Here is a 27,706-nt window from a genome sequence, read left to right as displayed (position 1 = left end):
GACTTGTTTTTTTCGGACTATTGGGAGACACCTTTGAATATGTACATGATCATTAAACAAGCACATAAAATGATATGGGTTACTGTTTTAGACACCGGAAATGCATAGAAGTGTACCCAAATAGTTGCAGGCAGATACTTCCATGTCCAAGAGCAAGTCCAAGCCAGATAAATCCTTAGATAACGCCCAGAAAATTTTTTAAAAATTTTGCCTTGAAAAATTCAAAGTATTGGGATTTTTGGGTTACTGGTGTTCAGATTGGAGGACTCTTACTGTACTGTGCATAATAATTAAACTATCCTTCTAAGGAATTTCCTGTACTGGGGTTGGTCATGGTACAGCTGATCCTTCCAATAGACTGTTAGCTATACCAAGTGCCGAAACCAGCTAATTATTTCCTAAAAGCCACACCAAGTGCAAAACTGGCTGTTTCCTAAAAGTTACCAGGAACTGTTTGGAAAAAGACAGGTGGTGGCAACCATCATCCACTCACCTGATGTAGTGCTGCCTACATCTTCCTTCATCTTTTTTTGTGTCTGCCCTCCTCTCATCCTATTTCTCCCATCACTCCTGTCACTTTTTACTATTTTTCTTTCCTTTTCAGATGGCTTTAAACTGAGTGACATGCCAGAAGGTTTCCTGTAAGTCAGGAAACCCTTTAAGATGCTGAAAGGTAACCATATAACCTATCCATACGTGTGCCTTACATGTCAACAAGTGGGCTGGTGGAGAGTTAGTGCCCCTCTCCATTAAACGACTAACTCAAAGACAAACGGCCATCCCTTACAGGGTTATGGCATCTGGCCACAGATAGACAGACAGGAGTGTGAGTCTCTGCTTGGACTCTCACTCCATTTCCATGTGGCTGATTGCTCTCTGACTAAGAGTGGTGAAGTGTGTGGTTAAATGTCAAGATTGTAGCCACTTTCCAGTCTCATGACAGTACCTCCAAGGGCTTTTTTTTTTTTTTTTTTTTTTTTTTAAGCGAGGAAGAAGGAACCAAAGGCCATGAGCCTGCAGTAACAGTTCCCTCCAAGAGAAAAACAAAATACAATAGAGAGCCAAATTCAAGATCCGATCATTTTGAGATGCCTGGACACACTGCGTTTGAAAGACTGGAGATCATAGGCAGCAGGAAATACAGACAGAGGTAATCACCCACATACCCACATACAATGAGAACTATTATATTAATAATAAAAATATTAGTTTTAGGAGGGGGCACTCACCATCCACTCACTCGATGTAGTGCTGCTCTAGGGTTTCCTTACTCTTATGTTGTTCTTTCATTCATTCTTTCCTCTTTCTTCTGTCTACGGGTGACTCTACTCTGAGTGACAAGCCAAATGGTTTCCTGTACACCACGAAACCATTTACCTGTACTATGCTGGGTGGTAACCATATAACCAAACTAAAGCGTCTAGTCGTTTAGTGGGTACTTGAGGCCCTTGAATTGGACTGAGCCTGTCTCGGTTCATATCCAAGGGTTGGTTGGGGTTTATTGCTCATGTAATGTCACTCAGGGATGAGTGGGTCTGGTCACTCTCATTTTAAATGTCAAGACCAACTGGCCTAGCCCCAGGATCCTACGCTCCTCATGAGGCAACACAGGTTTAGACGATGATGATGATGATTAGTGGTGGGTGGGGGCACTCACCATCCACTCACTCGATGTAGTGCTGCTCTCCAGTACCTGCCTCTTCCTCTTGTGCTTCCTTCTTTCCTCCCTTCCTCTTCTGTCTTTCTTTCCTTCATTCTTTCCTCTTCCCTCTGTCTAAGAGTGACCCTACATTTAGTGATAAGCCAAATGGCTTCCTGTACACCACGAAACCATTTAAAATACTACGCTGGTTGGTAACCATAAAACCAAATTATGGCACCTGGTGGTTTACAGGGTAATTAAGGCAATCCGATCGGATTTAGCCTGGGCAGGTTTACATCCAAGCGGTGGTTGGGGTTTATTGCTCAGGTAATGCCACTCAGGGATAAGTGAGGCTGGTCACCCTCATCTTAAATGTCATGAGCAACTTGCCAAGCCCTGGGCTCCTACGCTCCTTGTGAGGCAACACAGGATTGGATGATGGACGGATGGATAAAAATATTAATAATATTGTGATAGGTGGTGGCAACCATCATCCACTCACTTGAAGTAGTGCTACCTACTTCTTCCTTAGCCTTTATCATTCTTTTTCTGTGCCTGCCCTCCTCTCTTCCTATTTCTCCCATCTTTCCTGTCACTTCTTATTGCTTTTCTTTCCTTTATAGGTGGCTTTACATCGAGTAACAAGCCAAATGGTTTCCTGTAAGCCAAGAAACCACTTACAACGCTGGGTGGTAACCATATAACCAAACCATACGTGCTCCCTACGTGTCAACAAGTGGGTTGTGGAAGGTTAGTGCCCCTCCCCGTAAAACAAATAACTCAGAGTCAAATGGCCACCCCTTACGGGATTATGGCGTCTGGCAATAGATACAGTAGATAGATAGATAACAATTTGAGTTCATTTAAGTACTTGGGTAGCGTGATGAGTAATGATGGAAGTCTGCAGTGTGAAATGCTTGAAAAGGAGCAAGGACGAAAGGTTGCTGTTCTTTGAAAGTAGTGGTAAGAATCAGAAAAGTGAGCACTGAAGCAAAGTGGTCGCTGCATGACAGTATTGTGATACCAACTGTAATGTATGGAAGTGAAGCTTGGACCTTGTTGGAAGGACAGTCAAGAGTAAAAGCAGTGAAAATGAGTTATGAGAGAGCAGCATGTGGAGTCACATGGAGTGATACTGACAAATGAGGAAATGAACGAGAATTGTGGTGTGAATGTGGATGTGATGGAAAGCGTTAGGAGAAATATACTGAGGTGGTCCGGCCATGTGGAGAGGATGGAGAGTGAGACTAATGAGGAGAGTGTATGTGAGTGAGGTGGGGGGAGGGAGAGGGAGTGGGAGGCCAAGGATGAGATGGAGGGATGGAGAGGTATATGAGGGAGGGAGGGGGTGAGCTGGGAGCAGGGCAGTGATATGGCAGGGGACTGGGTAACATGGAGGAAATTTGTTTGTGGCCACCCCTTACAGGATTAAGGTGTCTGGCAACAGATAGATAGATGCAGTGGAGATGAAACTGTTGAACAATGTATGAATGTATGTGGACTGAAGAGAGTAGAAAGGACAGAGAATAATGTGATTCATGGAAGATGCAAAGTAAGAAAGTCTCTGGACACCAGAGCTGAAGAGAGTGTGCGGCGTGTGAAAAGTGCTGAAAAGGGTATTTCTGAACAAATCTGAAGGTAGGAGGTGTGTTAGGCCTAGAAATATGATAGATATGGCAAGTGAGTATATGATACAGATTTGTGAGCATCTGGATATCATTATCCAGAATTAGAAAGGCCACATCTAGACTATGCAATGCTGTTTAGGTGTCTGTATTATAGAATGGTTATAGATTCATTAGAAAATGCACAGAGAGAACTACAAAAACAATACATGATGTTCAGAGGCTTTCATAATATGAAGACAGAGTGAAAAGACTAAATCTGAACTCATTAAAATGCATAGAGTCAGGGGAGCTTTAATTTAGGTGTTGAAGTGGTTGACTGTGTGTATATGAGCTAACAGAAATCCATGCAAACAGAGAGAAAGAGGGGTTCTAGGTAAATGTGGAAGCAAGCATGGAAAAGTTTGAGAGGAGTGACAGAGCATTTTTGATTGGAGATATGAGAGTTTTGGGCAAATGTGGAAGCAAGCATGGAAAAATTTGAGAGGGGTGAAAGAACGTTTTTGACTGGAGATATGAGTGGAAAAGAATAGAATATGAAGGTGGATGCAGTTGTTGGTGAGTGGGATATGCCTGCAGATGTGGATGAGAATGGTAATGCTCTAGTGGACATTTGTGTGGGGAGGGGGTTGGTGATAGCCAATATCCTCTTTAGAAGCAAAATGATCCACATGTAGACATGGCAAGGGATAAGATAGGGTGGGTGCTGAACCGAATGAATGGAAGGTAATGATTAATTACACTCAACCCTCGGCTATCACGGGTTCCACTATAGCGTATCTTGTTATCACGCCTATATAAAAAACTACCCAGATACCTTTATCATGCACTAAATGCCTGCTGTTGCGCACCGCAAATGTTTGAAAATTTCAAAAAGTCCAGGCTCTAGTGCTCCACCCAGCCAACAAAAGCTTCGCTCCGTGATTGGTTGTGTGACATCAGCGCCAGCCGAGCGCTGATTTGGCAGCCCGACCGAGTCTCCTGCCTGCCAAACCATTCAAGTGCACGCCCTCAGACCGTGAACAGTGATAGTGGAAACAATAACCTTTTTTATGATATGACCATGGCCAACGTACCCCCTCCCTGTCCCCCTACCATCACCCAACATAATGCTGCGGCACCTGGCAGGGAAATAAAGAAGAGGAAGAACCTAAGTTATGCAGATAAACTGGAAATGTGAAACTTATAGAGAATGGTGAGACCAAGCGAAGTGTGGGGAAGAAACATAATATCAATGAATCAACTGTGAGGGGTATTTATAAGAATCGTGATCACATCATAAAACATGCTCATTTTTAGACTATTATATAATAATATGTGGTACAAAAAAGGAATCTTAGGGGTGAATATGAGGTCATGGCACCAATTAGAATTATTACCATAAGTTCTTCAATTCGGCTATCACGGTTTCGGCTATAGCGCAGACAATAGCGGGACCAATTAGGAGTGATAGCCAAGGGTTGAGTGTACGCATTTGTGGATGAGAGAATGAGAAGGCGGAGTGGATGTGACTGTAAATGCAAGGTATTAGTATAATGTTCTAGCATGATTAACAACATAAAAATAATAATTAAAAAAAAGGATGTAATACTGCCCAAGATTATGCCTCCTTTTACCTGTTTTTGGTCCAACTACTGTAGCAGGCCCTCAGACACTCTTTTGTCCTCTGGTTGTGCTAGTATCTCCATCAATACTGACATCAGCCACTGATTGCGGGTGGGGTGGGGGGGGGGTGGCAACAGATGACGTGGAATAACAAACTATCTGGACAACACATGCAATGGGAGTGCAATGTGTGCTGTGACTGGCTGTGCAAGGGCCAAATGGTCTGTGTTGTGGCCTGTCACTGGCTCCCACCATGACATCAACAAAGTCCCGCCACTGTCCATCTACTGTATGTAACTAAGCTGCACTTTGTGTCAGGATGGTGGACACGTCTGGGCAATGCGAGGAGGGTAAAATGCGACCCTAATGGAGTCGACTTTTCTGGACTCCCTGCTGTTCTTAGGATAGTATGAGGCCACAGGAAGCTTGTTATTGCCACAAGACAATTTCACCCAATGTGGCACTTCACAATTACTAAAACTGGGGGCCTTGTATATGTTGGCAACTGGACACAGAAAAAAGGGTAAGAGGATGGTTTAGTAGTTTACTACTGTTTGAAAACGAGATTAACTCTTTCGCCATTCAGTAAGATGTACTTTTATTTATATTTCATTCTGGTTCCCACTACTACCATCATCATCAAGAGAGACATTTCCCAAAAGGATAATTTATTGTTTTCCTCTGTTTCTTTTTGGTGTTCTTTGCCATGGCCTTAAAATTATTCCAGTTTCTTCACCACACAACAGCCACTATAATTAACATCACCACCATACCTATCATCATCATTACAACTACCATCGTCAGTACACTATAACAACCACCACCGCCACAACTCACCATTCCTATCTCCCCATGCTTGTCCTGCTCCTGTCATCAACTGGGAACTTAGTGACTGAAGAAACTCTGGGACATCCTGACTGCTGGTGGTGTGGAGGCGAGATTTATATTCAGCTTTCTTTATCTCCAGCCACCCTAAGGTTGAACACAGCAGGCAGAGGGTCTTACCAGTACCGGTTGGTGATTCTAAGATGCCATTTTCTCCCTGAAATCAAGTAGGATAATTATACACTTTTCACTTTAACTTGGCCTTAAATTGTAATCACTACATTTTAAATTCAAAGTTCTAACAACAGATTAACACTAGGGTAACAAAGAAAAGAAATGGAAAGGATTTAGAGCACAAATATTGTTTCCTTCTGTCAATGAGCTACAGAAAAAAAAAAAAAAACAGGGGGAGGCCATATTAACCCCTACACCGCGGGCATGTTTACCGATGTTTTGCGTGTGCCGCGGGGTTATTCGGGCTCCGACAGACTCTCAAAAAATATTTGCCAAAAATCAGTTATTAGTCCTAGAATATTAAAATTATATATGCTTATGGCACATACCTTCAGCTTTCTCCTGGAATGTTTGTTGAGCCTTCGTCAGTTACCGTAGGACTTGTGGAGACCTCTGAAGTTGGGTAACGAAGTCTCCACTTTACAGTTCCCGACAACCCGTAATATGATTACCACAGCCAGATATAAACACTATAAATACTACTCTATGATTTTCAAGCAGTTTGGGATCCATACTCAAAAAAAAAAATCACTGTGAAAGCAATGAAAATTATGAGCGCGTCTGACCGCCGCACTTCCACTACTTTGCTCTTGGTACGCTGTCATTTATTATTCATAAAACCCCTCACACTTTATATTTCTATAACTACATAACACTTATATATATCTACAGTCTTTATCCATAAGTTTCCTTCAGTAGTATTAGTTTATTGCCACTGTAGGGATTCAATTTCTTTCAGTAAAATACGTAGCATTCACTTTCTCGTCCTGTATACTGGCATTGAGAGTGAATGTCACTTTCATCTTCACTCTCATAACTCATAGTATTCAGACATGCTATAGTGAAACTTTCACTTTCATTACTCCTAGGGTATATACTCGTATTCTTATAATACTACTCATTTACATTTCAATTTACGTTCTCTATTTTATTTACGTTATTTACATTTCTATTTTATTTACACTGTGTTATGCACTGTCACTTGAAGTAACTTATAAAACTATTTTCCATTGTTCACGTATATTTACATTCATTACTTTCACTTGCTGTTTACACATTATTTACACATTATTTACAATTCCACTTGCACTGTTTTACTCAATAGAAAGATCGTAGTTACTCTTTTATCAATTGTCAGCCCTTTACCTCTTTCCACACGAGGTTTAGTAGGGGGTAAAGGTCACAGGGCCCTTGCATGGGGGTGAAAAAAGGCCCTGAAGTCAGCAAGAGGATGAGCCGTACCTCCTCTTCGGAATCTGAGAGAGAACTGCTAGGAGGGCCGGCTCAGGTTGAGGCCTACTTGAGGGTTATTCAGCACTACCAACGTAGCTCTTGAAACAGCTAAGTTTAGCACTGATATGATTGGCAGGAAATCTAGACAATACATTATAAATTTGGTAGTTCCAGGTGAATGTAAATATCACTTAGGCTTCTCCCTTCCCTCCTTACATGTATATTTATTACGAAAATAGATTAGAGGCCTACTTAGGAGATATATAATCAGAGCTACCAATGTTAAATCTTGAAACAGCTTTGTGTAGCACTGATATGATTGGCAGGAAATCTAGACAATACATTATAAATTAGGTGGTTCCAGGTGAATGTAAATATCACTTAGGCTTCTCCCTTCCCTCCTTACATGTATATTTATTAGGAAAATAGATTATACGGCATATTTCAAGGGGAAAAAAACAGCGAAAATTAGCGAACGAGTGCACGTGAGGTGTTGTCAGGTGATAATTAGCCAATTCCAGGTGTATGGCACTCTCACTTACCTTATTTCTTTCTTGTATATATTATTTGGTATAAGAATACGACATAGGGCTTATTTCAATGGATGAAATCAGTGAAAAATTCCAGGGAAGATTTACTTAGCGTAGCACGGCCAGGCAGGCGAGAGGATAGGGTAATGGATGGGGGGTAGGGAGGGGAGTCAAGAACGGGGAGAAATGGCTAAATTGTCAACAATGGATGGGAGTACAGATGAGATTAGGAGTGCTAACTAGTGTTGGACATCGGCAGTACTGATAGATGATACAAGCCCCCACTTGGAAGCCCGGGTGAATTCAAAATAACACAGAATCACAAAAGCGACGCCCCGCGGTATGATCCCTTGCTCCCAAGCGTCACGAAAGTGACGCCCCCGGTTAAGGGGTTAAGGTGAAGGAACTACTGTATAGTCCTCAGTTAACCCTTTGAGTGCTGAGATTTTTCTTATCAGAAAAAAAAAAAAAACAATCTGTCATTATCTTAAACATAATTCTTATCCATACCAAATGGATAAAGATTTTTTTTTTTTTTTTAATTAGTTTCTTTAAGCCATCTTGAATCATACCCACCATAATAAAAGTAACCATTTTTTGCACTGATAAAGTACCGGTACCCAAGCGTACCAACACCAGCAAAAGTGCAATATGGTAGTTCATTCATTCATTCATTGCCAGACGCCATGTATCCCAAACGGGGTGGCCAAGGGCTTAGAGTTAACTGTTTTACAGGGAGGGGCACTAATCCTCCACCAACCCCACTTGACACGTAGGGAGATATGGTAGTTATTGTACTTTATTAACAACTTGCTGACGAATTAACACTTATTGTACACTTAATGGTCTAAAATATTATAATTTTTTCGTACAACCAGTAATATAAACAATGGTAAACTGGAAAACCTGCTTTATATGTATCAATGGAACATACCTACTTGAAATTTATTAAAATCAACTGTGAATCTGGAGTAACTGCAGAAAAAGATGCAATGAAACAACAGTGTCATCTCCTCACCTACTTTTCCCGCCCAATGATGGGCTGAGGCATGGTTCAGAAACCAAAGAAAGAGACACCAGGACAGAAGGAGAACTAATCAACAGCATGCCCAGTGAAATGGGCCAGACATTCATTCACTCACCATTCTTGGCCACAAAATCCTACCTGTACCACAAAGGTATTAAAAAGGAGCAACATATAATAATGAAATACATGTATGCAAGAGTTTATAGAGGTTGGGGGAGTGGACTTTCTGACCATTACTTCGTGATGGCCAGAATTAGAATTCAAGTAAGATGGAGGAATAGAAGAAGGGAAAGACGAGAGGAAGGAGTAGTTGCAAGGAGAGTGGAAAGGTTACAAGAGGATGAGAAAAAGGCAGAGTATAAGAGAGAAGTGGAGGAACGATTGGGCAAATGTGAATTGGAGCAGATGGGAGACGTGGAAGGTGTGTGTAGGATATTTACAGAAGAAATAAGTGCAGCATGTGATGTGGTGTGTGGAAGGAAGAAAAGATGGAGGGGGGTGCAAGGAACAGCGTGGTGGACTGAAGAGGTGAAACAGGCTGTGGCACAAAAGAAGAAAGCATACAATGAATGGATGAGAAATAGGGGCGTGGAAGAAGTTGAGAGGCGGAAGAGAGAGTTATATGTAGAAAGAAAGAGAAAGGTGAAAAGATTAGTAAGAGAGAGTAAGAAGAGAGTGGATGAAGAATTTGGAAGGAATTTGAGTGTACAGTGGAGGGACTGTAAGAAAATGTTCTGGAAAGAGGTGAAAAGAGTAAGACAGGGTGGAAGTGAAGTTAGCAGGGGAGTGAAAGATAAAAATGGTAGATTACTAGTGGACATGGGAGAAAAAGTGAGCAGATGGAGAGAACATTTTAAGGAATTGTTGAACGTAGAGGATGGAAGTAATGCGAGTATAAGTGGCTGGGGAATGGCTGGGAGAAGGAGGGAGGTGAGAAGACAGGAAGAAATCAGTAGGATAGAAGTTGTGGAAGCAATGAAGAAAGTTAAATCGGGGAAAGCCCCAGGAATTGATGGAGTGTGTGGTGAAATATTGAAGCATGGGAGAGAGATAGTAGTAGAATGGATGTGGAAGATGTGAAGATTGGCCTGGGAGGAAGGTAGAGTCCCGGAGGATTGGAAGTCAGGTATAATTATTCCTTTGTACAAAGGAAAACGGGAAAAAGAAGTGTGTGGTAATCATAGGGGCATTTGCCTTCTCAGTATAATAGGAAAAGTGTATGGTAGGATACTTATTGACAGAGTTAGAGAAAGAACAGAGAAATTAGTTGGAGAAGAACAGGGAGGCTTTAGGAAGGGAAGAGGTTGTGTAGATCAGATATTTATTCTTAGATCTTTAGTGGAAAAGTTTCTAGAGAAGGGAAAGAAGTTGTATGCGGCTCTCATGGATTTGGAGAAAGCATATGACGGTGGACAGACAAGGACTGTGGAAAGTGTTAAGGATATATAGAGTAGATGGGAAGTTGCTGAATGCTGTGAAGAGTATGTACGATGGTGCGAAGGCTGCAGTGCATGTGGATGGTGAACTAAGTGAATTTTTCTCTTTGAAAGTTGGGTTGAAACAGGGATGTGTCATGTCTCCATGGTTGTTCAATCTGTACAAGAGGTACAAGGTAGGGTAGTGGATGTTGGAGTGGCCCTGGTGAGAGAGGATAGTGTTTGGAAACTCCCTGTACTGTTGTTTGCAGATGATACTGTGTTGTTGAGTGAAGACGAAGGGGAGCTGCAAGGCTTGGTGGATGAGTTTGGGAGAGTGTGTAAGAAACGGAATCTAAAGGTGAATGTAGGGAAGAGTAAAGTGATGGTCTTTGAGAGAGGTGAAGTCAGTGAATGTACAGCGAGGTTGGATGGTGAGGAATTGGAAAATGTGAGTACGTTTAAGTACTTCGGTAGTGTGATGAGTAAGGATGGAGGTTTGGAGGGTGAATTGCTTGAAAGGGTATAGCACGGAAGAAAGGTTGCTGGTTCTTTGAAAGCAGTGATAAGAAACAGGGAAGTGAGCATGGAAGTGAAAAAGTTACTACATGACAGTATTGTGATACCAACTCTAACGTACGGAAGTGAAGCTTGGACGTTGTTGGAAGGACACAAGTCAAGAGTGAGAGTAGTGGAAATAAGTTACTTAAGAGGAGCCTGTGGAGTTACATGGAGAGACAGGCTGACGAATGAGGATATAAAGGAGCGTTGTGGTGTGGATGTGGATGTGATAGGAAGCGTTATGAGGAACACACTGAGGTGGTTTGGCCATGTTGAGAGGATGGAGGGTGAAAGACTGACGAAGAGAGTGTATGTGAGTGAGGTGGAGGGTGGAAGAGGGAGGGTGGAAGAGGGAGGGGGAGGCTGAGGATGAGATGGAGGGATGGGGTGGAGAGGTATATGAGAGAGGGGGGTGTGAGTTGGGAGCAGGGCCGTGAAATGGCGGGGGACAGGGCCACTTAGAGGCGATTTGTTTGTGGCCACCCCAAACAGGATTGAGGCGTCTGGCAATAGACAGAATATAGATAGACATGTACCTATATGCTATATCTATCTATCTAAGGTACATACTGTACAAATATATACACACACACACACATTTATATATATATATATATATATATATATATATATGTATATATATATTAATCTCTCCACCATCCGATGTAATAGAGCCAAAGGAATGTCCGGAAAGTGGGACCCTGACTGTTGGACTGGTACTTATGGACCCTAACCCAGCCTAACTTTGAAAGCCACCTAAACACCTCCCTATGGGAAATGCATAGCACCTATTTAAACCTATTTAAGACCCTATTCACACCAATAATGGACATAAAGCATCAAATAAATGAAAAGGAACCAGAGAATGAGGAATTAGAAGTGAGTGCGGAAAATACTTGGCAGTGTACAGGATACTTACAATATGACCATGGCTACCTCCTCTAAGGCTCTGGTAGTGGTGGAAATGCTCTTGAAGCACGTATAGTAATCTGGTGTTATGCTACACTTAATTCTTTGCACTGTGAAATATAATTGTTTAACCCCTACACCGCGGGCTTGTTTACCAATAACTTGCGTGTGCCGCGGGGTTATTTGGGCTCCGACAGACTCTCAAAAAATATTTGCCAAAAATCAGTTATTAGTCCTAGAATAATAAAATTACATATGCTTATGGCACATACCTTCAGCTTTCTCCTGGAATGATTGTTGAGCCTTCGTCGGTTACCGTAGGACTTGTGGAGACCTCTGAAGTAGGGTAACGAAGTCTCCACTTTACACTTCCCGACAACCCGTAATATGATTACCACAGCCAGATACAAACACTATAAACACTATTCTACAATTTTCAAGTAGTTTGGGATCCATACTAAAAAAAAAAAAAAACACTGTGAAAGCAATGGAAATTACGAGCGCGTCTGATCGTCGCACTGGCACTAGTTCGCTCATGGTAGCCTGTCATTTATTATTCATAAAACCCCTCACACTTTATATTTCTATTACTATATAACACTTATATATATCTACAGTCTTTATCCATAAGTTTCCTTCAGTAGTATTAGTTTATTGTCACTGTAGGGATTCAATTTCTTTCAGTAAAATACGTAGCATTCACTTTCTCGTCCTGTATACTGGCATTGAGAGTGAATGTCACTTTCATCTTCACTCTCATAACTCATAGTATTCAGACATGCTAGAGTGAAACTTTCACTTTCATTACTCCTAGGGTATATACTCGTAATCTTATAATACTACTCATTTACATTTCTATTTACGTTCTCTATTTTATTTACGTTATTTACATTTCTATTTTATTTACACTGTGTTGTGCACTGTCACTTGAAATAACTTATAAAACTATTTTCCATTGTTCACGTATATTTACATTCATTACTTTCACTTGCTGTTTACACATTATTTACACATTATTTACAATTCCACTTGCACTGTTTTACTCAATAGAAAGATCATAGTCTCTCTTTTATCAATTGTCAGCCCTTTACCTCTTTCCACACGAGGTTTAGTAGGGGGTAAAGGTCACAGAGCCATTTGCATGGGGGTGAAAAAAAGGCCTTGAAGTCAGCAAGATGAAACGTACGTCCTCTCACTTCGGAAGATGAGAGTACACTGATAACGCAGGGGCAGCCTAGAGGCCTGCTTTAGGGGTTATTCAGAGTTACCAATATTACTTCTTGAAACAGCTAAGTCTAGCACTGATATGATTGGCAGGAAATCTAGACAATACATTATAAATCTGGTAGTTCCAGGTGAATGTAAATATTCTCCCTTCCCTCCTTACATGTATATTTATTACGAAAATAGATTAGAGGCCTACTTAGGAGATATATAATCAGAGCTACCAATGTTAAATCTTGAAACAGCTTTGTGTAGCACTGATATGATTGGCAGGAAATCTAGACAATACATTATAAATTAGGTAGTTCCAGGTGAATGTAAATATCACTTAGGCTTCTCCCTTCTCTCCTTACATGTATATTTATTACGAAAATAGATTATACGGCATATTTCAAGGGGAAAAAAACAGCGAAAATTAGCGAACGAGTGCACGTGAGGTGTTGTCAGGTGATAATTAGCCAATTCCAGGTGTATGGCACTCTCACTTACCTGATTTCTTTCTTGTATATATTATTTGGTATAAGAATACGACATAGGGCTTATTTCAATGGATGAAATCAGTGAAAAATTCCAGGGAAGATTTACTTAGCGTAGCATGGCCGGGCTGGCGAGAGCATTGGGTATTGGTGGGGGGGTTGGGTGGGGAGTCAAGAACGGGGAGAAATGGCTAAATTGTCAACAATGGATGGGAGTACAGATGAGATTAGGAGTGCTGACTAGTGTTGGACATTGTCAGTACTGATAGATGATACAAGCCCCCACTGGAAAGCCCGGGTGAATTCAAAATAACACAGAATCACAAAAGCGACGCCCCGCGGTATGATCCCTTGCTCCCAAGCGTCACGAAAGTGACGCCCCGCGGTTAAGGGGTTAATGCTGCACATTCTGTTCTTCACTGCGTCATGCCAATTTCAACCGCCACTTTGCACTTCACACTTAACCCCTTAAACGCGGCCGTGAACAGTCGACCCCCCCCGAGTGGAGGGGTTGTATCGCGGTCTGAGTACCTGTAGGAAAATATTAGCCAAAAATCAGAGATTAACCCTAGATCATTATACTTGGTATGGCAGATAGTACTTACATTCAGCTTTCTCCAGAGACAGGTGTTCAGCATTCGTGGACTACCTAAGGACTTGTGGAGACTTGCAAAGTTGGGTAACCAAATCTTCACTTTCACACCTCCAGCAACCCGGTTTCCCCTCTACCACAGCCTCATTCTGTCACAGTAAACTTTATACTACAACGTAAAGGTAGTTTGGAATCCGTATTTGTACAATAAGCACTGAAAATAAGGCTAAAATCAACGGAGCGTACGGCCGACATGCAACGTGGCGGCGGTCTTCCCGTCACTCAACAAACATTTCCATTTTCACAGCTAAGAACATGTATACTACATTATTTTCAATCATATTACTTCCCAAAAGATCACCACGGCGTGCTTTTTATTCTGCCTTATGCCCGCCACTTTATTCTCGTTCCTGTCGGCCGCTTGCACTGACTCGGAAGAGCTAGAACTCGCCATAATGTCACTTTGAAAGCCTGCAGTAAACTGACGCTAAACAGGGGCAAACCGTGAGAAAAAAAGCTAGTGTTACAACTGGGGAAACAAGCGTTTCCTATTAGCATAAACTGCTTGTGAGAGGAGAGCGCAGATTTACAGTTCTGAGCGCTCAGAGCGCTGCCATGTATCACAGCCAGGCTGGCCGGGCCGTGGTGGGGGGGGGGGACGGGGGAAAAACGCGATACTTGGCAACAACTGAGGTCAGTAGTACAAAGGTAAAGTATGCTAATTGTAGCTAAAGGGTGGTGGTACTGATAGACAATACCAGCAGGAGCCTGCTTGCCCGCGGTTATTCAAAATGTACTAGAATCGCAAATGCGACGATCCGCCGTTATGTTCTTTTTGCCGAGCGTCGCAAACGAGACGATCCGCGTTTAAGGGGTTAATCCTTTGCACTCTGAATTCTAATTTCTTAACACTGCACAACACTGCAAATTCCCATGTGGACTAGTGGCGAGGTATTGCAGTTTACTCACTGTTTATTCACAAAAACGAGCACATGCGGCATCCATTGCGATGAACATCTACCCTCAACAGTGATTAGGCAGTAACTGGGGACAGGGTTGCCAGATCTGAGCTCGGCCACATTACCAAACTCATCAATTTTCAATACCAAATTTAACTTTTCATTGCCAAATTCTTAACCCTTAGAATCCGGGGGGCTCCCAGTCGCAGCACACTCCTCCCTACAGGCGATTTCCAAGATTTGGAACAAATACCCTTACTTCAAACCCTTAGATCTGCCAAACTATAATAGCTAGAGAATCAAATGAAAGTTCATAAGACTCACCAACTCTTCCACTTTCCAATGAAGGTATCCCGAGGTCTAGGTGGTCCCGTCGATGAGTGAGGATGAGTTGAAGACGAGTGGTTTTTCACGTTTTGGCTCTCGACTCCAAGCACGCGCCGCTGGCTATGGCCTTGGTCCAGCCGGCTAGCACTGGCAGCACTGACTGGAGTGGTGATTGTAATACTGCCTGTGCGTCCTTGGAATGCGGAAGATTCCACTCGTTTTTTTTCTACTCCTCCTTACTCACCACCGTGAAAATGAGTCATCATCCGGTTCATGTGGCTCACCCAAGGATTCACCGCCCACACCACCATGCCACTAAGCCCCGTAGGTGTGTGGGAAAGGATATATCTCGTCGTTTTTCTGTACTCACTTCTTCCGTAAATAATCATATTTCTCCTTTACTACGACATTTAGAACTGAACTTTACATCACAATTTTGTAATTGCACTTTGACAAGTAAATGCTGTTGCTCTTTCACGCATGATCGTAGAGTATGAGGTAATTATTTGTACTGTAAATCACACTGCTTTGTACTAATCAGGGTCATAGTGAAAATTATATAAATGTTTTACACAACCAACATTATTTGTACTTCACATCATCACAGATACACTGATGCTCATATTTGGCACATTGCCCATGAGTATTGAGATAATTTAGGTATAGTGAAGCAGATACTGCTCACTGTGGCCCGCTCACAAGTGGTAGGCAAACTCAAGGTATATCCAGTAATTTCCTAACCAATATCCAATAAACAGTAACAACTGCATTGCACTTACTATAAATCACTTATATGCACTTGTAGAACTTATAAAAGACTTATATCTTAGCACTCTATAATTCACTTATAATATCACACTTTTCACTCATTTATGAAAATACACAAACCTCTGCACTGCTGTACACTATTTACACTTCCCACGCACCTGCTCAGTACTCATACCACTCCCGAAGGGCCTGGTTGTGGAGATCCTGCCCTTGAAGTGGTAGGCTGAGGTGTGGGGGAGCGCTGGAGGAAGATACGTCGGCATGCAGGGGGCGAGAGTGTGGGGGAAACGGCTCGGCGGCATTTTTTTCCGCAGATGACCGCCAGGTCCACAGTCACTTTCCCGATGTCCTGGGTCATCTTGCGCCTCCTGATCACCGAAATCATCACTCTTGCAGACTGTCCCTTCCTCCTGGAGAAGTCGGAGAGCCCTCTCTGGCGTCGGAGAGTGAGTAGGGGTTGGAGGAGGGAGAGAGCTCGCTCTCCACATGGTAGGTTTTTTTCTCCTCAGAAGACGTACTACTGCGTGTAAGAGAGGAGAGTATCGTCAAGGGCACGTCCAATGGCACTATCACTATGCCCTTACCTGGCACTAAGGGCTGAACTTTCGTAGGGCCTGATGAGGCAATCGGCCCTTCATGCGGTGGGACGGAATCGGACAATGTCAAGGACGATGGCATGGCTCCTCTCGTTATCACTGCCGAGTACAAACTGAACCGCGCAACCTCAGGGTACCTGGGGGTCCTACCTACCCCGTAGGTATCACAGAAAATGGTCCCGCGCTCAAACAGTGGCGGGAAGGTGAGTGTGGTGTAGCAAGTCAACTGGCGGCCCTCCGTGCCCTGAATCCTGTCGTGCATACACGTCAGCTGGCGGATAGGGGTTAAAGGAAGCATTTATTCTTCACTAATCATAGGTACAAATGGAAATAATCACTCTCCTTATAATCAGCAGCATGTTTATTTTTGCACTATGTATGCTAGCAGATTAATCAAAGAGAGCAGACAGTCCACTGCCTCCATTCTCTGTATCTTCAAACATGTGAAAAATCTGTATGGTAATGGATCATGCTGATTCACTACCAAACAGACTTTCCAATACCAAAATGGCCCATATTTGGTAATGAAAAATACCAAATGGAAACCCTGACTGCAGAAGGGGGAGGAAGGACAGAAGGGATGAAGGGGCCATGCATAAACAACAGCTGTTTGGCGCCATGGGCCAATTTCAAGTTACGGGTGGGAAAAAATTAGGATTTTGGGGGATTTTTTTCTTTTTCTGGCCATTTTTGGGTTCCGAGGGTCCAGGTCCACAATGCCCTGTAAGTGGGAAGTCCAGAAAGTGCTCATCCAGATAGTACAGGCATTACTGGATATACAGTAATCCCCATAATATCTGGACGTCAAATTTCCGGACATCCCCACTTATCGGACATTTTCGTCCAGGGATCCAATATTCCGAAAATGGGCAAAAAAAACGCAAAAAATTTGGAAACAATCTGATTTTTTCCCGCCCGTAATTTGAACTTGGCGTGCGCGGCGTGGGCCAACTGTGTTTTGGTGCGTCATTCCACTGCCGTCCGCTAGAGCGCCCCTGCATCCTCCCCACTTACCGCCCGTCTCTCGTGTGTGCACGCTCATCGTCATGGCTGCCCACGTGCTCATTTTTGTGGTGGAGCCTTACCTGCTGCAGGCTCTCCTGCTGCTCTCGTGCCTCTTCTTCGTGTGTGTGATGATGGCCCCGCCGCCTGAGAATAGGAAGAGAGTGGTTTTGACTCTGGAGAAGAGGAGGGAATTCAACCTGGCCCGGTCTACTTTGTTTGACATCAAGAGATCCCGAGATAAACTCATGTAGTACAGTACACGGCTGACTTCTCATTGAAAAGCAAACGCAACGTGGAGAGGAAGGTGATGTTTACTCCCAAGTATGCAGAAGTCGACCGCTCCACGTTGATTTGGTATTGACAGCAATGTGCTGCTGGTGTGATGGTGCATGGCACGGAGCTGAAGGCTGCTGCTGAGAAGTTTGCAAGGCTTCACGATGCCCTAGACTTCAAGGCATCCGAAGGTTGGCTCTTCGCGTTCAAGTTACAACATGGTCTTACCAACTGTAAGTCTCATGGCAAAGCTTTGGACGCCAACGAGGATGGAGTAGACGAGTTTCGGCACAAGGTGAAGGGCTTGATCGACAGGGAGGGCCTCACTCTCGGTCAAGTCTACAACGCTGACAAAACTGGTTTATTCTATCGCTCTTTGCCTGCAAACATTCTAGCCGAGGAGATGGAGAAGTGTGTACCTGGCCGCAAACTCTGCAAACAACGGATATCTGCTTTGTGTTGTGCCAATGCTAACCGCATACATCGGCTTAGGCCTGTTATTGTTGGTCATCCAAAGCAGCCCTGGTGTCTTCGTGGGGTGATGGATGTCCTTCCTGTCGTCTGGTACCATTCCTTGAAGGCATGGTTCACTGCCCACATCTACAAAGACTAGTTCCACCACCATTTCGTCAAGGAGGTCATCCATTACCACACGGAGAAACTGGGAATCCCATGCGACCAGGTAAAGGCATTCCTTCTCCTCGACAGTGCACCAGCTCAACCATGAGACAAGGACTTGGTGGCTGAGAATGGGTGCATTAGGTGCATGTTTCTGCCACCTAATACTACTGCTCTCATCCAACCAAGGAGTGATCGTGGCAATGAAGAGGCTGTACCGAAGGTAGTTCCTGGATGAGGTGAAGGTTGTTCTCGAGGACGAGCGCAGGGAGGGACAGGATACGCGAGGCCAGTGGACTTTGGAAAACCTTCGCCGCTACAACATCAAGTCTGCAATCTACAACTGGGCCAGTGCATGGAAGGAAGTCCCTGTCAAGACTCTAGAAAATGGTTGGTCTCGTCTGCTTCTCGGAAAGGATGTGGAGCACGATTTCCTAGGCTTCGACGTGGATGACTTCCATGCATGTCTATGTGCGCATGGGGACGATGTTGATGTGGACGAAGTGCGTGAGTGGTTGGATAATGACGAGGGCGATCCTGGGTTATCAGACCATGTCTGATATCGAGATCGCATCTTCAGTTGCAGGTGTCAGTAACCAGCTTGAAGATTCCGACGAGGACGGCGACGATGATGAGGACTCATCTCAGTGTGACACTACTCCAGCCATCCCCAAGCTGAACGCACTCAGGGAACACCTAGAGTTCGTTCTGGACTACCTGGAGCACCCGGATTGCGACAGGGAGATGGGGCCCTTGGGACTTGTGGAGGAAGTGTGCACTTTCAGGCAGCACATCATTAATCGTCAAAATCGTCGTTCCTTGCGTCAATCAACCATTGACAGCTTTTTCAGGCCTGTGATCCCCGCTGTGCCCAGCCCTGGCTCCACTCCATTGCCTCCCCAAGACAGGCCCTCATGCTCCGCACCACAGCCCAGCACATCAGGCACGGTGGAGTCACCACTCGAAGTGAGTTTGCGCCTCTCTTCAGAGTCGTCTGCAGTGGGTACTCCATCACCACGACCCAGCGATGCACCACTAGGTCACCTGTAAGAGCTACTCTCAGACTCTGACAGTGATTAAACGCCTAGAACTTCTGCACTAGACCACACGGGAATGTACAGTGTTGTGCTGCGAAAAAAAACAGTGCATAGTGTTAAGAAATTAGAATTCTGAGTGAAAAGACAAAGATTTAATTGACTTTTAATGTAACGTAACTTAACCAGAGTGTGTTATGTTTAGAAAATGGTTTTATGAGTGCAAAGACTTTAAGTGCAGAGTGCAACACTTATTTCATTAAGGTACAATGGAGCACAAGTAAGACAACAGTGCGCAGTGTTAAGAGAATGGAATTCTGAGTGCAAATGGCTACGTTCAGTGCAAGACTTCATGAACAGTGCACTGCAAGTGCTTCAGGAACTCCTTCTTACTGTCAGAGTCAGAGAGGAGGCGGGTTATTCATCGAGATGGCCAGGGACTTGCTGTAAGTACTCAGAATGTTTCATATTGTACTGTATTTTCCATACTGTACTTACCTCTAACACCTCATTTCACTCTTTTATGTCCTTTATTGGTGTGAATAGAGTCTTAGGTGCTATGTATGTGCAGTAGGGAGGTGTTTTTCTGAGTTAGGCTAGGTTAGGGTCCATAACTACCAGTCCAGGAGCCAGGGACTTGTTGTAAGTACCCAGAATGTTTCATATTGTATAAACTCACCTCTAAAACCTCATTTTATGGTTCTTTTGCATTTATTTCAGTCTTTTATGGCTCTTATTGGTGTGATTTGGGTCTTAAATATGTGCTATGCAGGTCCAGAGGGAGTTGTATAGGTGTTTTTCTGAGTTAGGGTCCATAAGTACAGATCCAGGCTGGGGCCCACTATCCGGACGTGCCTTTGGCTCTACTACATCGGATATTGGAGTGATTACTGTTTATATATATATATATATATATATATATATATATATATATATATATATCCACAATGTCTGGTAAGTGGGGAGTCCGGGAAGTGGGCATCCGGATAGTACAGGGTTTACTGTATACATACATACATATATATATATATATATATATATATATATATATATATATACTGTATATACATATATATATATATATATATATATATAAATATATATATATAGTAATCCCACTACACCACGACCAGGTAAAATTTTTACCTGGTTGTGGTGTGGTGGTATGCTGCCTCGCTCTCACCTCAGAGCCCCAGGTTCGATTCCCGGAACATTGGTAACATATTGGATGATTTTTCCCGTGTACAAAACAGGTTGCTTTCTTCATTCAGACTTACCGTAAATGCTTAGGATAGATTAAAAGCACATACTTGCCTGACTGCCAGGGGGTTATCTCATCCTTTTCAGGCCCACAGCAGGGGGCGGAGGGACAACGGTTACAAGATTGTGACAATGTGAGATAACTTTTACCTGGTCGTGGTGTAGTGGAATGCTGCCTGGCTCTCACCTGAGAGTCCCGGGTTCGATTCCCGGCATATTAGTAATATATTGGATGATTTTTCCTGTATAAAAAACAGGTTTCTCTCTTCACTGTGTGCAAGATATTCACAGAAGAAATATGTGCAGCATGTGAAGTGCTGTGTGGGGTGAAGAGAAGACGAAAGGGGATGCAAGGAACAGCACGGAGGAATGAAGAGGTAAGACAGGCTGTGGCACAAAAGAAAAGAGTATATAATGAACAGATGAGAAATTGGGGCATGGAAGAAGTTAAGAGATGAAAGAAAGAGTTACATGCAGAAAGGAAGAATGAGGCGAAAAGATTAGTAAAAGAGAGTAAGAAGAGAGTGGATGAGGAATATGGAAGAAATCTGAGTGTAAAGTGGAGGGAATGTAAGAAAATGTTCTGGAAAGAGAGTCAGACAGGGTGGCAATGATGTTAGTAGGGGAGTGAAAGATAAAAATGGCAGATTACTAGTTGAGAAGGGAGAAAAAGTGAGCAGATGGAGAGAACACTTTAAGGAATTGTTGAACATAAAGAACGAAAGTAATGCGAATTTGAGTGGCTGGGGAATGGCTGGGAGAAGGAAGGACGAGAAAAGACAGGAAGAAATCAGTAGGATGGAAGTTGTGGAAGCAATGAAGAAACTCAAAATGGGGAAAGCCCCAGGAATTGATGGAGTGTGTGGTGAAATGTTGAAGCATGGGGGGGAGATAGTAGTAGAATGGATGTGGAAGATGTGCAGATTGGCCTGGGAGGAGGGTAAAGTCCAGGAAGATTGGAAGTCAGGTATAATTATTCCCTTGTACAAAGGAGGTAGGGGGGTTTTTCAAGAATACTCCCCCAGTATCCCTGCTTGTCGTAAAAGGCGACTAAAAGGGTTGGCGGAGGGTTAGTGCCCCTCCCCGGAAAACAACTAACTAAAAAAACAAACAATAAGCCTCGGACAAGGACTGACCAAACGATGACGACCAAGGACCGGACAAAGGACATGGTTATCGGAACATGGAATGTAAGGGGAGCGAATGATGAGGTGAAAGAGAGAGAGATTGTCCAGGTGCTTGAGGGTGCGAAAGTGGATGTATGTGGAATAACTGAAACAAAATGGAGAGGTGAAAGTGTGAGAGAATGGGAGTATGGATGGGGTATATGTGCAGGAGTAGATGAGAATGAGAGGGCAAAGGAAGGAGTATGTGTAGTTGTGAGTAAAAGATGGAAGAGGAGCATAAGACAGTATGGATCAGTTGGGTCAAGGATTGTGTGGGTAAAGTTGAAAGTTGGAATACAAATGTGGGCGATTGTGTGTGTGTATGCGCCAACGCAAGATCGTGCAAGAAGAGCGAGAGAAGAGTTCTGGACAAATGTAGAAGTTTGCATGGAAAAGTCTGGAAGGAATAAGAGTGTGTTTTTGATCGGTGATATGAATGGTAAAGTTGGGAATGTGCAGGTGGATGGAATAGTTGGTGAGTGGGGTGTGCCTGCTGAGATAGATGAGAATGGGAGTGTGTTAGTGGACATTTGTGCTGGGAGGGGGTTGGTGATAGTCAATACCCTTTTCAGGCATCAAATGATCCACAGGTATATATGGCGAGTGATGAGAAGGGTGGGTGGTGAACTGAATGAAAGGAAGGCAAAGATTGATTATATGTGTGTGGATGAAAGGATGCGAAGATGTGTAATGGATGCAAGAGCTTATAGAGGTTGGGGGAGTGGACTTTCTGACCACTACTTGGTGGTGGCCAGAATTAGAATTCAAGTAAGATGGAGGAATAGAAGAAGGGAAAGACGAGAGGAAGGAGTAGTTGCAAGGAGAGTGGAAAGGTTACAAGAGGATGAGAAAAAGGCAGAGTATAAGAGAGAAGTGGAGGAACGATTGGGCAAATATGAATTGGAGCAGATGGGAGATGTGGAAGGTGTGTGTAGGATATTTACAGAAGAAATATGTGCACCATGTGATGTGGTGTGTGGAAGGAAGAGAAGTAGGAGGGGGGTGCAAGGAACAGCGTGGTGGACTGAAGAGGTGAGACAGGCTGTGGCACAAAAGAAGAAAGCATACAATGAATGGATGAGAAATAGGGGCGTAGAAGAAGTTGAGAGGTGGAAGAGAGAGTTATATGTAGAAAGAACAAAGAGGTTAAAAGATTAGTAAGAGAGAGTAAGAAGAGAGTAGATGAGGAATTTGGAAGGAATTTGAGTGTAAAGTGGAGGGACTGTAAGAAAATGTTCTGGAAAGAGGTGAAAAGAGGAAGACAGGGTGGAAGTGAAGTTGGTAGGGGAGTGAAAGATAGAAATGGTAGATTACTAGTGGAGAAGGGAGAAAAAGTGAGCAGATGGAGAGAACACTTTAAGGAATTGTTGAACATACAGGATGGAAGTAATGCGAGTATAAGTGGCTGGGGAATGGCTGGGAGAAGGAGGGAGGTGAGAAGACAGGAAGAAATCAGTAGGATAGAAGTTGTGGAAGCAATGAAGAAAGTTAAATCGGGGAAAGCCCCAGGAATTGATGGAGTGTGTGGTGAAATATTGAAGCATGGGAGAGAGACAGTGGTAGAATGGATGTGGAAGATGTGAAGATTGGCCTGGGAGGAAGGTAGAGTCCCACAGGATTAGAAGTCAGGTATAATTATTCCCTTGTACAAAGGAAAAGGGGAAAAAGAAGTCTGTGGTAATCATAGGGGCATTTGTCTTCTTAGTATAATAGGAAAAGTGTATGGTAGGATACTTATTGACAGAGTTAGAGAAAGAACAGAGAAATTAGTTGGAGGAGAACAGGGAGGCTTTAGGAAGGGAAGAGGTTGTGTAGATCAGATATTCATTATCAGATCTTTAGTGGAAAACTTTGTAGAGAAGGGAAAAAAGTTGTATGCAGCTTTCATGGATTTGGAGAAAGCATATGACAGGGTGGATAGACAAGGATTGTGGAAAGTGTTAAGAATATATGGAGTAGATGGGAAGTTGTTGAATGCTGTGAAGAGTATGTACGATGGTGCGAAGGCTGCAGTGCGTGTGGATGGTGAACTAAGTGAATTTTTCTCTTTGAAAGTTGGGTTGAAACAGGGATGTGTCATGTCTCCATGGTTGTTCAATCTGTACATGGATGGGGTAATAAAAGAGGTACAAGGTAGGGTAGTGGATGTTGGAGTGGCCCTGGTGAGAGAGGATAGTGTTTGGAAACTCCCTGTATTGTTGTTTGCAGATGATACTGTGTTGCTGAGTGAAGACGAAGGGGAGCTGCAAGGCTTGGTGGATGAGTTTGGGAGAGTGTGTAAGAAATGGAATCTAAAGGTGAATGTAGGGAAGAGTAGAGTGATGGTCTTTCAGAGGGGTGAAGTCAGTGAATGTACAGTGAGGGTGGATGGTGAGGAATTGGAAAATGTGAGTACATTTAAGTACTTGGGTAGTGTGATGAGTAAGGATGGAGGTTTGGAGCGTGAAGTGCTTGAAAGGGTACAGCAGGGAAGACAGGTTGCTGGTTCTTTGACAGCAGTGATAAGAAACAGGGAAGTAAGCATGGAAGTGAAAAAGTTACTACATGACAGTATTGTGATACCAACTCTAACATATGGAGGTGAAGCTTGGACGGTGATGGAAGGACACAAGTCAAGAGTGAGAGCAGTGGAAATGAGTTACTTAAGAGGAGCCTGTGGAGTCACATGGAGAGACAGGCTGACGAATGAGGATATAAAGGAGCCTTGTGGTGTGGATGTGGATGTGATAGGAAGAGTTATGAGGAACACACTGAAGTGGTTTGGCCATGTGGAGAGAATGGAGGGTGAAAGACTGACGAAGAGAGTGTATGTGAGTGAAGTGGAGGGGGGAAGAGGGAGGGGGAGGCCGAGGATGAGATGGAGGGATGGGGTGGAGAGGTATATGAGAGAGAGGGGTGTGAGTTGGGATCAGGGCAGTGAAATGGCGGGGGACAGGGCGACTTGGAGGCGATTTGTTTGTGGCCACCCCAAACGGGATTGAGGCATCTGGCAATAGATAGACAGATAGACAAAGGGAAAGGGGAAAAAGAAGTGTGTGGTAATCATAGGAGCATTTGTTTTCTTAGTGTAACAGGAAAAGTATATGGTAGGATACTTATTGACAGAGTTAGGGAAATAACTGAGGAAGTAGTTGGAGAAGAACAGGGAGGCTTTAGGAAGGGATAAGGCTGTGTAAATCTGATATTCATTCTTAGATCTTCTAGTGGAAAAGTTTCTAGAGAAGGGAAAGAAGTTGTATGTGGCCTTCATGGATTTTAAGAAAGCATATGACAGGGTGGATAGACAAGGATTGTGGAAAGTATTAAAAATACATGGAGTAGATGGGAAGTTGTTGAATGCTGTGAAGAGTATGTATGATGGTGCTAAGGCTGCAGTGCGTGTGGATGGTGAATAGAGCGGGTTTTTCTATTTGAACGTTGGGTTGAAACAGGGATGTGTCATGTCTCCATGATTGTTCAGTCTGTATATGGATGGGGTTATAAAAGAGATACATGGTAGGGTAGTGGATGTTGGAGTGGGCCCTAATGAGAGATGGCAGTGTCTGGAAACTCCCAGTACTGTTGTTTGCAGATGATACTGTGTTGTGAAGTGAAGACAAAGGGGAGCTGCATGGCTTGGTGGATGAGTTTGGGAGAGTGTGTAAGAAACGGAATCTAAATATGAATATAGGGAAGAGTAAAGTTATGGTCTTCGAGAGAGGTGAATTCAGTGAATGTACAGTGAGGTTGGATGATGAGGAAATGGAAAATGTGAGTATGTTTATATACTTGGGTAGTGTAATGAGTAAGGATGGAAGTTTGGAGGGTGAAGTGCTTGAAAGGGTACAACAAGGAAGAAAGGCTGCTGGTTCCTTGAAAGTAGTGATAAGAAACAGAGAAGTGAGCATGGAAGTGAAAAAGTTACTACATGACAGTATTGTGATACCAACTCTAACGTATGGAAGTGAAGCTTGGACGTTGTTGGAAGGACACAAGTCAAGAGTGAGAGCAGTGGAAATGAGTTATTTCAGAGGAGCCTGTGGAGTCACATGAAGAGACAGGCTGACGAATGAGGATATAAAGGAGCATTGTGGTGTGGATGTGGATGTGATAGGAAGCATTAGGAGGATCACACTGAGGTGGTTTGGCCATGTGGAGAGGATGGAAGGTGAGAGACTGATGAGGAGAGTGTATGTGAGTGAGGTGGAGGGAGGGAGAGTGAGGGGGAAGCCGAGGATGAGATGGAGGGATGGGGTGGAGAGGTATATGAGAGAGGGGGGTGTGAGTTGGGAGCAGGGCAGTGAAATGGCGGGGGAACAGGGCGACTTGGAGGCGATTTGTTTGTGGCCACCCCGTACAGGATTGAGGTGTCTGGCAAATATATATATATATATATATACATATATATATATATATATACATATATATATATATATATATATATATATATACATTTATATATATAAATATATATATATATATATATATATATATATATATATATATATATACATATATATATATATATATATATATATATATATATATATATATATATATATACATATATATATATATATATATATATATATATATATATATATATATACCTATCTATCTATCTATCTATAGCCCGATGCCCTAATCCCACAAAGGGTGGCCGCAAACACAACGCCTCCAAGTCGCTCTGTCACCTACCATATGACTACCCTCCCCCCAACTCACCCCCCCCTCCCTCATATACCTCTCAACTCCATCCCTTCACCTCATCCTCGGTCTACCCCTCCCTCTCCCTCCCTCCACCTCACCTACATACACCCTCTTAGTCTTTTATTCTCCATTCTCTCCACATGTCCAAACCACCTCAGTGTATTTCTCCTAATCTTCTCAACCACATCCACATCTACCCCACAACGTTCCTTCACTTCTTCATTCGTCAACCTGTCCCTCCACGTCACTCCGCACACACACATATATATATATATATATATATATATACAGTCACTCTTCACATTACGCACGAATATTGTTCCTGGCAGGTCCCGCTTTATGAAAATTCCACATTATACTGCCATATGTTTACATGTTAAAGGGTTTCATGGTACTCAAGCCAGCCCGAACTTCACCTTTTGGAGCGATTTTCCAGGATTCTTCCCAGGACATTTACTTACCGAAAAATTACTTCAGTATATACAAACACTGGAGGATTCCTCACCCTGAATTGAAGAGTTTGTGGGCTTATTGGGGGGAGGAGGAGTGGAGTTCCAAGGCAGGGCAGGACTCCTACTGGTCCCCAGCACGGTCCTCTGACCACGCCGGCTCCACAGGGTCCTTCGTACATTTACAGAATCGATTGGAACTTCTTCCCTCTCTCGTCGGTTGCAGTACATGACCAGGTACCTTTCCATCACAACAGGCGCTGGGTCAGACACTTGAAATCTTTTGTCCAGGGCAGTTCTCCCCTAGGCCCACAATGTCTTCAATACAGCGTCCTTCTTGCCCAGGACTGTACGAATACAGTAGTTCATGTGTTGACCTGGTACACTTTGGCAATGGGAAAACTACGATCTCCTCTCTCCTTCTGCTTGATCACGTTAAGTTTCTGCTCCTGGATCAAACTCTTCTGCCATCTTGCTGAGTCACGGTGGGGTGGCACTGTCAGCTGGGTTAGGTGGCCAAAGAAAAGAGCAAAGTTAACACACAGCATGTGTGGAGGCACAGAACGGGAAGAGGGTTGACTGGAGTGGCTCAGATATGCTCAGTAGACCATGACGACACCCTGAGCAGACATGTGACATGCATACTGTACGTCACAGGCAGATG

General features: G+C 43.4%; 1 protein-coding gene across 1 annotated transcript in view; it reads right to left on the bottom strand.

The window, feature by feature from the left end:
• The window catches only part of LOC145409678 (uncharacterized), a 631,921-nt gene that overhangs the window by 570,664 nt on the left and 33,551 nt on the right, over positions 1-27,706 (bottom strand). The window contains exon 2 of the mRNA XM_080280029.1: positions 5,710-5,914. Coding sequence (XP_080136155.1) covers positions 5,710-5,914 — 205 coding nt within the window. The remainder of the gene's footprint in view (positions 1-5,709; positions 5,915-27,706) is intronic.

Source organism: Coenobita brevimanus, chromosome 82, assembly GCF_032717465.1.
Source record: "Coenobita brevimanus isolate Jiangsu-jjx chromosome 82, ASM3271746v2, whole genome shotgun sequence".
NCBI classification, from domain to species: domain Eukaryota; kingdom Metazoa; phylum Arthropoda; class Malacostraca; order Decapoda; family Coenobitidae; genus Coenobita; species Coenobita brevimanus.
The sequence above is the reverse complement of the archived record's forward strand: the minus strand, read 5'-3'. Positions and strand labels throughout refer to the sequence as shown.